Consider the following 13857-nt stretch of genomic DNA (forward strand, 5'->3'; position numbering starts at 1 on the left):
TCATTCTGGATTTCAGGATTTAGAGGCATCAGCTGTCATTGCTGCAGCTTCTTTTGGTGTGCCTGAAACTTCAGGAACCAGCAGAAGCAGGCGGAGAATGCTTAGTGCTCATGGTGGTTATATCTACTAAGTGGCAAAGAGCATAGCTTTTCTAAAATACTTTTCCAGACTTTCCAAATGTTTTACAATAGGCTCTCTTATTTTTGTAATCAGAAAACAAAACTAAATAATACTAAACCAAAACCTTACCAATAAAAAAAGAAATAATGTGTTAAAGTTCTCTTGCATAATCAAAAAAGTAAAAGGATAGACTGATGGTGTTTCTACAAATGTCACCCTGAAATTATAATTTAAAAACTCCATAATGTCAAGCTTATGAACAAGTAAAAATTATTTCAAGTAGTCTATTAAATGAGTGCAAATATATAATTTCCCCAGTGATATCAGAATAAAAATTTCATCATCTGTGCTTCAGTTAGGTTAACAAAAAAAAAAAAAAAAAAAAAAAGCACTATTAAATGCTCCAAGGCTAAATTTACTGTGATTACAGCAAAAGCCCATTTTTTAAAAGTGGGACAGTTATATTACTGGTATAAAAATATAGGTTTATGGGTGAAGTAAAATTTATTTTTTTAAGTATAGTAACTGGGAAGGTATGCTAAAATATATAAAGGGCCCATTATGGAAAAGGGAAATTTAACAGGACAGACAGACACCTGTATGCAATTCCAGCCTTCTACTATTTGTGTTCTTTGCCCCTGTGAGCTTTGTGAAGGCAAGAACTGTTTTTGTTTGATTTTCAAGTGTCTCTCTGTGTTGCTTAGTTCAAGTGTTACTCAATGTTTTTTAACTAGCTAATTTTGGCTAACTCTAGAAGTTTAAGAATTTTTAACCATTTCATAAGCTTTTGTAATTATATATTATTTGTAATCATATTACAGGCTGGGTGCAGTGGCTCATGCCTGTAATCCCACCACTTTGGGAGGCCAAAGTGGGCGGATCACTTGAAGTCAGGAGTTTGAGACCAGCCTAGCCAACATAGTAAAACCCCATTTCTACTAAAAATACAACAATTAGCTGAGCATGGTGGTATATTCCTGTAATCCCAGCTACTCAGGAGGCTGAGGCAGGAGAACTGCTTGGACCCAGGAGGCGGAGGTGGCAGTGAGCCGAGATCATGCCACTGCACTCTAGCCTGGGTGACAAAGCAAGACTGTGTCTCAAAAAACAAAAAAAAATTACAAAAATTGTACACAGGATTATTATAAATACCCTTTTAAATGAGCTGTTCCAAAAAGTAGTTTCTAATACTTCTAGGGGCTTTTAAAACCAAATTTGTTTTTAAAGATTAAAAAAATATGAAAACAGCCTATTCACAATTAAATAAAAAGCAGTAATTAAAATACTTGATGAGCTATGTGAAATACTGGTTATTAGGAGATTTAACTTGTACTTTAAAACATGGACAATAGGATGTACAATTCACAAGTTTCTTTTAACATGATAACGCTTAGGATTTTATCATTTAATGTTAAACCATACTGTATGTTATAGTCCATGTATTTTTAAATATATTTAAAGTATAAAAATTTGGCTTCTAGCATTGTGATTCAGTTTATATTAGCTATTTCACACAAATATCAAAACCAAAACCCAAATATGGCAATAACCGTGCATAAATACTGTAATGCTAAGCCAACGTGCAGGTTGGGAGAAGGATGAGTTAAATAGCCAAAGCTGTAAAGGTCAATACTGTATAATGGTTTTAGTTTTGTTTAAAGTAAAAAATTCCTGCCTGGATTCTGAGTGACTATTCATATTCCTTCTCTGAAAATGTCTTTAAGTTTGTTTCTTTAAGACACATGAACACAAAAACATCATCACCTCTCTAAAAATTACTCAAGCTTTGAGCACATGTGTAAAATCAAGTACCTGCCTCCAGACATTCTTGTCATTTAGACAACATTATTTTAGATATTCTGTGGAAGATTTTTTGGTCTGTTGTTGATTACCTTTCATTCATTATTTTATTAAATTGTAAAATCATATGCTCTTTGTACAAAAAATACAGAAACATATAATGTGCTTTGAAGTAATCTTAATCTTGTTCTTTATGTGTACAAACATATTAAGTATCAAATATGGTAGTTATATAATTTATACCTATATAAATATATATACATATATTTCATACACATATAAATTTGTTAAAATTTTTGCTAAAGTCAGGAGCAGTTTGACCTTTAAGAACATACCGAATAATAAAATGATAAGTATGTGACATGATGGATATGTTAATTTGCCTGATTTAATAATTTCATAAGGTATATACATACTAAAATATCACACTGCATCCCTTAAATTAAAAAAATGTTAAAAAAGGAATTAAAAACAGAAAACGTATTGGTTCCAGGTCAGTATGTTTGAAATAATTTCTAGTAGACAATTTCAGAAACAAATTATTTACCTTCCTTAATTCCCTAAATGTCACTGCAATGTTCAAAAATAATAAATGACAGATATCTTAAGACATTCTTAAAGGATACTGAATAGGTAAGATTGAGAAAGAGCTAATTAGTGTTGAGCAGGTCAGAGAGCTACTGGGGCAACAGGGGTGGACCCTCCCAGCAGCCCATTGGGAAACCTTTCAGCTCAGAGCTGCGGCAGCTGAGAGGGGAAGCATGCCAGGGCTGAACGGAGGGTCTCTGGAAAGCAGGCCTGAGGCTTGTGACAGGAAAAGCTGCATTTGTTACTTCCTAGTTCTTGCTAGCAAAGTAAAGTGGGGGATTTGCTGGTGCTTCTAGTCAGTGCCCTATATAACTTCAGTGTTGCCCAAAATACAAACTTTTTAGCATACAGGATGAAACAACACAAAAAGGCTCAGCAAAGCAGTGAGTTCCTCCCTGTAACATCCTCTCATTATTTCCCATTGGAAAGCACAAACGTGTTCAGACTCAGAGAGCCTGTCGATGCCCTCAGTTGAGGCCACAGGAGTAAGTCAGGGCTCTTGGGTCTCTTGCTAGTGACTTTCACAAAGAAGGCAGTTGGAGTTCAACTCTAAGGCATCACTTCAACTCTCCTGTCTGAGAGCCCCCAAGCCACCACTTTGCTCAAATATAGCTTCCATCCCAGGTGGGCTCCCAGCTTGTGAGCCCCAAAGGGGAAAGGAAAAAGGAAGCAGTGGCAATTGTCTGATGGACAGAAGTATATAGTGACCCACCCCATCCGCACTACCCACCAACACTGATTCTTTTAAGAAATGTAAGCAGAGAAAAATCCTCATGCACAAGAAGAAAAGCAACAGCTTAAGAGAAGGAAGACTAACAGGAACAACCATATAAATGGCCCCCACCTAAACAGAACATGCACAGGAACAGGAGGGAATTTCAAAGATGACCGTATTACAGTAGCCCCCACTTATCCAAGGGGACATGTTCCAAGAGCACCAGTGGGTGCCTAAAACCGTGCAGAGCACTGAATCCTAAATATGCTGTTTTTTCCCGTATATATACATACCTATGATAAAGTTTAATTTACAAATTGGGCATAGTAAGAGACTAACAACAATAAACTAGTAATAGAACAATTATAACAATAAACTATAATAAAAGTTATGTGAATGTGGCTTTTCACTCTGAAAATATTTTCTTACACTGTAATCACATCTTTTCAGAATACAGTTGACTATGGGTAACTAAAACCACAGAAAGTGAAACTGTGGATAAGTGGGGACTACGCCATATGCAAGAAGATAATAGAGCAATGTTTATAAAATTCTACAACAGCAAACTTAGTGTTAACAGTAAGAGCAAGAGAAAGATATTCTAAGACATACCAGTACTCAGAAAATATATTAACCTAAGTACAACCTTTCTGAAAATAACTTGAGAAAATACTTCACCAGAACAGGAGCTGGAATGAAGAAAGGGGAAAATGTGGTATATAAGAAAAAAGGTGGCAATAAAGCTGGTAAAATTTGTTTAATTACTGATAATATGGTTGTGAATTATTAAGAAATGATTTATAGCTGGGCGCAGTGGCTCACGCCTGTAATCCCAGCACTTTGGGAGGCCGAGGCGGGCGGATCACAAGGTCAGGAGATCGAGACCATGGTGAAACCCCGTCTCTACTAAAAATACAAAAAATGAGCCTGGCGCGGTGGCGGGCGCCTGTAGTTCCAGCTACTCGGGAGGCTGAGGCAGGAGAATGGCGTGAACCCAGGAGGCGGAGCTTGCAGTGAGCCAGGATCGCGCCACTGCACTCCAGCTTGGGCAACAGAGCGAGACTCCGTCTCAAAAAAAAAAAAAAAAAAAAAAAAAAAAAAAAAGAAAGGATTTATAAAATAGAAGGCACAAAAAGTAAAACAAAACTAATCATCCAGAAATTAAACTTCCATATTATTTCAACAAAACCCGGAGGCAGGCAAGGGGAATAAAAGCTTTCCCATTACATATCTGCTTTCGGTGAAAAAAGAAAAAAGAAAGCTTTCCCAAAGGAAAGGTCTCATCTTGTTTGGTAAGCAAAGGTGAAGATACTGTTACAATTTTAAAAGTGCTAGGGGAAACAGGGTTCATCCAGGTTTGTTAGAAACGAGTTAAGTTCTAGACTAGAATGAAGATTCAGAACCTCCAAGTGTATCTGACAGGAATAACAATAAAAGATGAGAGCCGGTAACTAGCCTTGATTCAGGGGAGAGGGGATCCCACAATTCTGTAATACGCAAGGTCCCCGTCTTCATGCAAGTGCCGTGGATCTGCTGTGCTGTGTGTAAGAGAGGCAGAAGGGCAGTTTACATTGCCGTGGCCACATATAAAAGCTTAAGTATCCCCAATTTCCTTAACTGAAAAACAGTGGCATTTAGTATAGGCTGGTTTGAAATTAGAGTAACAGAATAATTTAAGAGCAAAATATGCTGTGGACATTGCCGATGGCTGTGAAGGGTAATTACGTACTAGTAACTGACTTAAGGCAAACAACTCATAATCAAAGGAAAGAGTGGAAGAGCATCTCAAAACAACTAGGAGGTTATTTTTCTTCCAAATGATTGCTTTAAATTGGGATCTCATTTCCTGTGACCTTTCTGTAAATTACATTATTAATATTTATGTTAATATCTTTAATGCAAAGTTATCCTGTTTTCTAAAACTAAAACCTCCTGCACCAAATTGGCTATCCATGGGTCTCAGCTTGGAGATGTGTGGAGAATCCTCTCCTCAGGATAATGTTACTGAGACTGCAGGGTGACTTGTCCTGATTTAGGCTAGGAAGCTGAAAGCCAGGGATTCTTAAACTCTCCACATTAGAGATTCTCAAGACTCTCTTAGGTTTTTTGTTTTAACTTTTTACCATGGAACATCTCAAACAAAAGTACAAACATATATAAAACTATAATAGCAGAATGAACTTCACACACATTTCTCACAATTTCAAAAACTGTCAAAACACATGGCCAACCTTGTTCCATCTATATCCAGCTTCCACATCCCTGGATTACTTTAAAGAAGGGCTCAGGCATGTCATTTCGCTGTCAGGTAGTTTGCTGTCTCACTATTTAATGATGTAAAGAAGGTTACGTTTTCCTGAGCAGGACCATGATTTGTTCTGAGTATTTTGTTACTATGATTATAAGTTAGGGCAGCGGTCCCCAACCTTTCTGGCACCAGGGATGGGTTCTGTAGAAGAAAGACAATTTTTTCATGGATGGGGGTCAGATGGGAGATGGTTTCAGGATTGTTCCACCTCAGATCATCAGGCATTAGTTAGATTCTCATAAGGAGTACACAACCTAGATCCCTCACATGTGCAGTTCACAATAGGGGTCGCGCTCCTATGAGAATCTAATGCTGCTGCTGATCTGACAGGAGACGGAGCTCAGGCAGTAATGCCAGTGATGGGATGCAGCTGTAAATACAGGGGAAGCTTTGCTCACCCTCTGGCCATTTACCTCCTGTTGTGCGGCCTGGTTCCTAATAGGCCTCAGACTGGTTTGGGGACCCCTACGTTAGGGTCCGCTTTAACAATAAAAACTAGAGTAATTTTATTGGAACAATTTAAAAAAAATTCAACAGATACCTATAAAGGGCCTACTATATACCAGACATGAGTATCAATGGACAGAACTAACTAAATATGCACATTTTGACTTGAATTTTCTAACACCTAACTGATTCATAAAAGAAGTCTGTGTTGCATTATGAGGCGGTGAGGTCTCCTTTAGAACAAAGCATTCAAGCAGAAGATGACTAAGATGTTGCATTAGGTTAGACTTGGGCAAGATGCCTTTTGAGATTTTCCCCATCTCTAAGATCTTGTTTTTGTAATTTAAAAAAACGTAAATGAATAAATGCCAAGGAAGAACTTGGGACCCTAAATTATATGCATACATTTTTCCACATGGATAATTTCTAAATGATCAATATAAAAAAAGTCAGACCTTCTTTTGCTTCACCCTGAGAACTGCCTACTCTCTTTAGCATATTATTATTACAACTGGGAACTGGAATATCTTATCAATGTTACAAAAACCCTATGCTCTGATTCCCATCCATTCTACCTGGCTGGGGACCTCTGTGCGAGGAAGAACTTGCAGACTTGAGCATGGAAAGCAGTGGAGTCACAGGCCCTCATGCTAGTCAGCAAAACTGTCACAAGTATAGACAGGTCAATCACATTCTATTGTAAGAGTATAAAACAGAACTTTTAGTATAAAAGTAGTTTCAAGGCTTGAATAAAAGAACTTGCTGAGCACAGGGAGAACTTGATTTAACAATATACAGATTAATACCTCTTGTACTTAAAATTTTCCTTAGTACTTAATGCCTAACATCTGTTCTAGAAAGAATTAATCTTAAATCTTTCCAGGTATGCACATGCACATACCACATTCAGATGAACTAAGTAGTAAATATATGTTATTTTTGTTGTTGTTGTTTTGTTTTTAAACTTCAGACTTGAGCAAATAGTTCCTTTAAAGTATACTGGCTCCAGCCTGGCCATCACGGCAAAACCTCATCTCTACTAAAAATACAAAAAATTAGCAAGACATGTCTGTAATCCCAGCTGCTGGGGAAGCTGAGGCATGAGAATCGCTTCAACCTGGGAGGCAGAGGGTGCAGTGAGCCGAGATTGCGCCACTGCACTCCAGCCTGGGCAACAGAGCGAGACTCTGTCTCAAAAAAGTTTACTGAAGTACACTGGCAAAATTCAAATGAAAGAAGGAAAAATCCCACAGTTATCTCATTAAACAGAAAGAAAATATTTTGAAAGAGAATTATTAATTTAAATTTTATGCATATTTTTGAAGCAAATCACACTTATTCTAGGTTGGAGCAAAACGGTTAGTTTTACATGATCCCATTAAAATAATGAGAGGAAAAACTCACTGTTACTCATCGTGTGTTACTCTTTCTGTGCATTTTTCGTGTAAGCCTGAAAAATTATGTACATTAGAGTTTCTAGTCACAGAGAATCTGCAAAAGATGGGTAGACTTGAGAAGTTAAACTAGGAAAGGCATTTCAATCTTTTCAAGAAATGAATGACTGACTAGTTGTGTCCCTAATAATCAGCAAACAGGTCAAGGTAGAAATCTGACTTTGAATTGGAGTTTCACCAGTTTTGATAGAATGCTTTTTAGAGACACAGATGAGTCAGAGGCATCAAGTGTCGCTTAGGTACTAGAAAAGAAGGGAACATTGTTAATCAAGATAGGCAATCCATGACTCAAAATATAGCTGGACATTTATTTGACATAAATTTCCTGAATGCCTCCTATGTACCAGACCCTGTGTTAGGCACCCAGCAATCAAAGACAAATAAGACAGATGATGCTCTTAAGTTACTTAGATCATTACAGTATACTAGGAGTAAGAGAGATGCTAATGTGAATGACACAAATAAATAAGCCTAGATTTCAGAGTGCTTGCCAAGTATTCTGAAATGGATGGAGGAAGGAGAGATTAAATGTGATATTAAAATAAATGAAGACTAAAAGTGTGCTGCTTTTCACCAAAACGGATGATGCTCATGAGCAAAGGTAAAATAAGTGATTTTAGCTTTTTTTTTTTTTTTTTTTTTTTTTTTGAGACAGAGTCTCGCTCTGTCGCCCAGGCTGGAGTGCAGTTGCACCATCTTGGCTCACTGCAAGTTCCGCCTTCTGGGTTCACACCATTCTCCTGCCTCAGCCTCCCGAGTGGCTGGGACTACAGGAGCCTGCCACCATGCCCAGCTAATTTTGTATTTTTTTTTTTTTTCAGTAGAGATGGGGTTTCACCACATTAGCCAGGATGGTCTTGATCTCCTGACCTCGTGATCTGCCCACCTCAGCCTCCCAAAGTGCTGGGATTACAGGCGTGAGCCACCGCGCCTGGTCCTTTTTTTTTTTGTTTTGTTTTGAGACAGAGCCTTGTTCTATATCCCAGGCTGGAGTGCAGTGGTGCGATCTTGGCTTACTGCAACCTCCGCCTCCAAGGCTATAGCCTCAGATTCCCGAGTAGCTAGGACTACAGTCACGTGTCACCACGCCCAACTAAATTTCATATTTTTTGTGGAGACAGTGATTTCACCATGTTGGCTGGTCTGGTCTTCAACTCCTGACTTCAAGTGATCCGCCTGCCTCAGCCTCCCAAAGTGCTGGGAGGACTGATTTTTTTTGAGATGTTTTCATCCTAGAAATTATGTGACTTCTGTTTGGTTCCCCTGGGAACCAAAATCTGCCTCAGTCAAATGACTATATTGGATTTAGTAGTTTATCCCTAAGGAATCAAATTCCAAACTCTTACTCCAATATCTCTTTGTTTCAACTAACCAAACTGGGTTATTCTAATTACATACACAATTAGTGTTAGCAAAGTTTCAAGAATTTCTTGCCTTCTTATCTAGAGGTGTCCAGTTGAAGAAGGACAGAGATAAGAAAATGTACTTCAAACTCCAAAATTAACAGCATACCAAATAAACAGCGTATTTAATTTTTTTAGCTTTAAAATAGCCAAATTAAACTTTCTTGAAAATGGCAAAAGAGAGGAAATTGATAATAAAAAGTATAGAAATGATTAGACTCATGTGTCAGTATTTTGTGGCTGCAGCAATAATGAAGATGGGTGAAACTCTTAGTTCAATTAAGACTGAATCTGCTGTTTAGAAAGGAAGGATGCATGTTATATCAGTTTCATCTCTCAAAATAAATCTCAACACTAATACATTATTCTGTTGCTTTTCTGTGTTCAGCTATTTATGCTTATTTCAAAACTGTAATAAATATTTCTACAAAGTACATGTGCCATTTTTTGACAAACAAATCAATATGGCTCTCTTGCATCACAATAGTAATGCAAAAACAGTCACCTCTCAAACACCAGTTCAGCACAGAACTCTCAGCAAACTAGGAATAGGGAGAACCTCTTTAATATGATACAATAGAGCATCTACCAAAAAACTCTATAGTTAATATAACACCTAATGGTGAAAGACAAAATGTTTTCCCCTTAAGACTGGAAACAAAACAAGTATGTCCACTCTCACCACTTATTCTATATAGTAAATGAAAATTATAGCCAGCACAAGAAAAATAAAAGTCACAGGGATTAGAAAGAAAATTATCTCTCTTTGAAGAAGACAAAGTTGTCTATGTAGAAAATCCCAAGGAATCTTCAAAAAACCCTCCTAGAACCAGTTAGTGAGTTGAGCAAGGTCACTGTGTACAAGATCAACACACAAAAATAAATTTTGTTTCTATATACTAAAATATGTGGAAGCAAAACTTAAAAACACAATATCCTCTACAGTCATCTTAAAGAAAATAAAATCCTTAGGCATGCACTTAACAAAACATGTACAGGGTCTTTACGACAAACATGGGCTTCAGGTGGAGGATACTACTAGCATGGGCGGGAATTGGTTACAATGAACAAATAAGTAACACAATGAGGAAAACTGAAGTCACATTTCTCACTGCTGGAAAAGATATCTACAAAAATAGACAAGATTAGAAGGAACCCTGAAGTGCTCCATTTGGATTAAAAATGAAATTATTGCAATGAATTAATGGTTATATATAGTTAGCATATATAAATATAAATAGATGTAAACATAGTTACAAATGTGTACATTTGTGTGTGCATATGTGAATCCATACCTGTATTCTCCTAGCTGTGTCCACTGAGAGAACCTGGAAGAAATGACAACCCAGTAGCAACGAGCACACTGGGCAACCATTTCAGAATGTGGTTTTGAAATACTGTTCTCTACTAAAAGAGAGAAAGGTCTGATTTCTTGGAGAAATGTCTGATTCCAGGCTTGGGACAAGGAGGGTACAAGATGAACAGTAGAATGTCAATTGATGGAAATACAGAATCACTATTTGACAAATGTAGAAGGTTGATTCAGGCAGTTGTCAATGTACTCTAAGGGTGCTAGGCAAAAGTTTCATAAAGAAAATACTATTAATGTAATATCTGAATATTGCTCCCCAAAACACTAATGAATTACAAAGGGGAAAACAGTGAGTTTAGGGTAGAGAAACTTGGTGATCATCAACATGACCAGGTGAGCAAGGTTAAGGTCATGGTGGTAGGACAGGTCAACATCATGTGCTTCCTGACATGATGCACTGAGAAATGCACAGCATCAATTCTGCAACTCCTTGCAGTGGAATTTCTGCAAATAATTCATGACCTAAGTTGGGTAATGAGGAAACAGTGCTATCTCACAGAATGCAAAGCCTGGATTCTTTAAAACTGATAAGGACATGAAAAATAGGAAAAGAGTGAGGAACTGGTCCAGATTGAAGAAGTCTGAAAAGATGGGACAATTAAATGCAATAGATATTTCTGGACAGAATCCTGGGCCAGAAAGAAAAAATATTGTTGGGACAGCTGGTGAAATCTGAATGGGATCTATGTATATAGACAGTATGGTGTTGTACCGGTTGATCTGATCTAGAGGGTTGTACATCGGAGCATGTCCTTGATGTTTGGAATAGGTGGATACAGGGGAAGAGAAAGAGAACAAAATTAAATGTTAGTACTTTACTCACCAATAACTTTAACAAAATAAGCATCTGCTTCAAAGTTATTTTTTAGTGTATGGATGGCAAAATCATTCTTTGTATATCCTTTACTTAGCACTACAATGTCCAAGATTCCCTGGAGGGGGAAAAAAAAAGCAAAAATGGTAAGAACAAACTATTAGACCAACTAAAAAAAATGACCATTAAAATGCATGTCACATTGTTTATAAAGTAAATGTAGTCTTATTTATTCATCCTCATGTTTAAAATAAAATCGCTATTAAAATATGTAGTATATGCACACAAGTTTCAATAGTAAAATATAAAGAAAATAAAAAACATCTGTAATTTTAGTCTCTGGAGATAATTATTAGCATTTTGGTATGTTTCCTTCCAGTCAAATTTGCATGAAGTTTCAAAGGCCCATGATGTGGACTTGCCAGACCCTTTCCAACCATCAGGGGGAGTACCTTTTTATCTCCCCTTGCCACCACAGCATTTTACCATTTGCTTTCAAAAACAAGGAAGCTTTGCCAATTTTGCCCAAGGGAAAAAATGTATGCTCATTTAAACTGATATTCCTCTGATTCTTTTCATGAAGTTGATCATTTATCATATTTTTAAACATGTCAGCAACTTGGGTTTTTGTAGTAAACTATGTTCTATTTTTGCAGAGTATTTTTGATGATATCAGTTTGTATAAGCCCTTTTAAATTATGAATATTAACTATTTGACTCTTTCATATAAAATTTATTTCCCAGATTTAAAACAATTTTAAATTGTATTCATTATGTTTTTGATGTACAGAAATTAAAAATGGATTTGTAGTCAATTCTCTTGCTTTGTCCCCTCGTGATATTTCTGTCAATTACTTTTATGGTTGGAATCTGCTAACGAAAAGTGAAATAACACAAGATCTGATTGCAGGAGAAACAGGGGAAAACAAGGACCTGAATAATTCATATAAATGAGAATAAGCCTCTTATAAAAAACAAAACAAAATAAAATCAAAAATGGGGTAAATGGGGACATAAATGTCCTATTGGGCATTTAACTTTTAAAAATAAATTATCTTACTAGGATACACTGTGATACATTAATTCTGGAATTTAACATTGCTTTTTTAAGAATTTATTATTTTTCAGAGTGGTAAACTGGCATTTCACTTTAGAAAGGGGAAAACCAGAACCTTGAAAGCCTTTCACAAGGTCACCTGGCAACCAAAGTCAGAGTCACAAGAATCTGTGGAAATAGACGCTACTCTGGTTCACAAAGATAAAAGTCAGCACTAAACTCATTCTTCTGTGATTTTGTGCAGATTCAAGGGTCTGTTATCTGTTGGCTGTAATTTTTTCTACTGTTGAACATTCAGAGTTGTCAGTCTTAGAGCATGATGCTTTAGTGGTTTAATCCAAATATGCACAAAATGAGATAAGAGAGTTTTTCATATTTGACTGTACTGATCAGCCAATGTTGTCAATAGATTTGTTTCATCTGCCATTTAACATTAAAAGGTGCTTTCCTTAATTAACTCATTTGCTTTTGTTATGTTGTCCACATTTTCTGGTCAAATGGAATGAAGCTTAAGTGTGACAAGGTGAATGGCATTTAAACTTCAAACACACAGAGCAGGTCTGAACTCACATCTTCGTAAATGTCAAAGAAGGTGGCAACCATGGCATCCTTAATTTGATTTAGGTCTGTCAGCTCCCAGTAGACTTTGAACATTCGACGCGCCTCTTCACAGCTTGCATTATTACAAGGGACGTTCTCCAGTAAAAAGGCCTGCTGGTTGCTGTGCGCCAAAGGAAAGGCATTTTGTTAATATAAGCATCAACACTCTATAGCATCGGCTCTGTAGTATTTCCTAGATTCAAAGGAGATGGTAAATGGTACACACTGAAATTATATGAAAAAATCTCCACATTTTTTGTTTACAGTACTGTCATTAAAAAATTGTTGGCTATCCCTTTTCAACCTTTGGCAAAAATACTCTGATTATGTAGGTGAATTGATTGCTGGCTTCTTTCCTTTTCTATGGAGTTTCCAAGTCTATCCCTTCTTCCTCATTTACTACTCTATAGTCATCGACCCTGAGTTCCTGGACACTGTCATTATCTGTTTAGATGTGTATTACTTTTCAATGAATATCTGCATTTTAACTAGAAAGTCTCATAAACTCAAAGCAATGAATCTATAACAACAAAATTTCAGCAGCTCTCATAGGCGGTAGGGCAGATATTGCCAAGCATCTCTCAGATAAAGTAAGCATCACATGTTGCATAGCCATGAAGTCTTCCCTCTTGAATCCTACTCTAGAGGCATAGTATTTATGAGCTTAGATTCTGGAGCTAGATTACCTAGATTCAAATCCTGGCTCTGTTATTTGGCAGCTCTGTGGCCTTGAGTGAGTCATTTAACCTCTAAGACTCAGATCCTCATTTGTAAGCTGTGTAGTCAGAGTACTTACAGCATAGGTTGTTAAGATGAAATGAAACACTGCAAGGAAAGTTACTTAGAACAACTCCTGGCATCCAGTTAGTACTCAATGAAAGTGTTTATATTATCTTCATTTTTACTATAGAGTGCAATACAATGCCATGTAAAAATATTTTCTTTAGATACAGAAGTAACTTTGTAAAGTGTGATTTTATGTAATAGCTCCTATTTATAGGTGTTTTCCCCAAATATGTATATTCTTTCACTTTTCTCTATGCATATAGAAAATAACAGATGATAGGGCTTAAATTTTATTATTGTTTAATTTTTTCTAATAATGATTATTTTTCATTTTATTTTTCTTGAGACAATCTCACTCTGTCACCCGGGCTGGAGTGCAGTGGTGCGATCTCG

The 13857-nt window shown here is 36.7% G+C and overlaps 1 protein-coding gene across 1 annotated transcript in view; it reads right to left on the reverse strand.

Annotated features, from left to right (window-relative positions):
* LOC105492223 (integrin alpha FG-GAP repeat containing 1) overlaps positions 1–13857 on the reverse strand; it is a 294233-nt gene that overhangs the window by 80769 nt on the left and 199607 nt on the right. Inside the window, exons 11-12 of the mRNA XM_011759246.3 lie at positions 12649–12799; positions 11031–11139 (exon numbers count right to left, since the gene is read on the reverse strand). Of these exons, the coding sequence (XP_011757548.1) occupies positions 11031–11139; positions 12649–12799 (260 nt within the window). The remainder of the gene's footprint in view (positions 1–11030; positions 11140–12648; positions 12800–13857) is intronic.

Source organism: Macaca nemestrina, chromosome 18, assembly GCF_043159975.1.
Source record: "Macaca nemestrina isolate mMacNem1 chromosome 18, mMacNem.hap1, whole genome shotgun sequence".
NCBI classification, from domain to species: domain Eukaryota; kingdom Metazoa; phylum Chordata; class Mammalia; order Primates; family Cercopithecidae; genus Macaca; species Macaca nemestrina.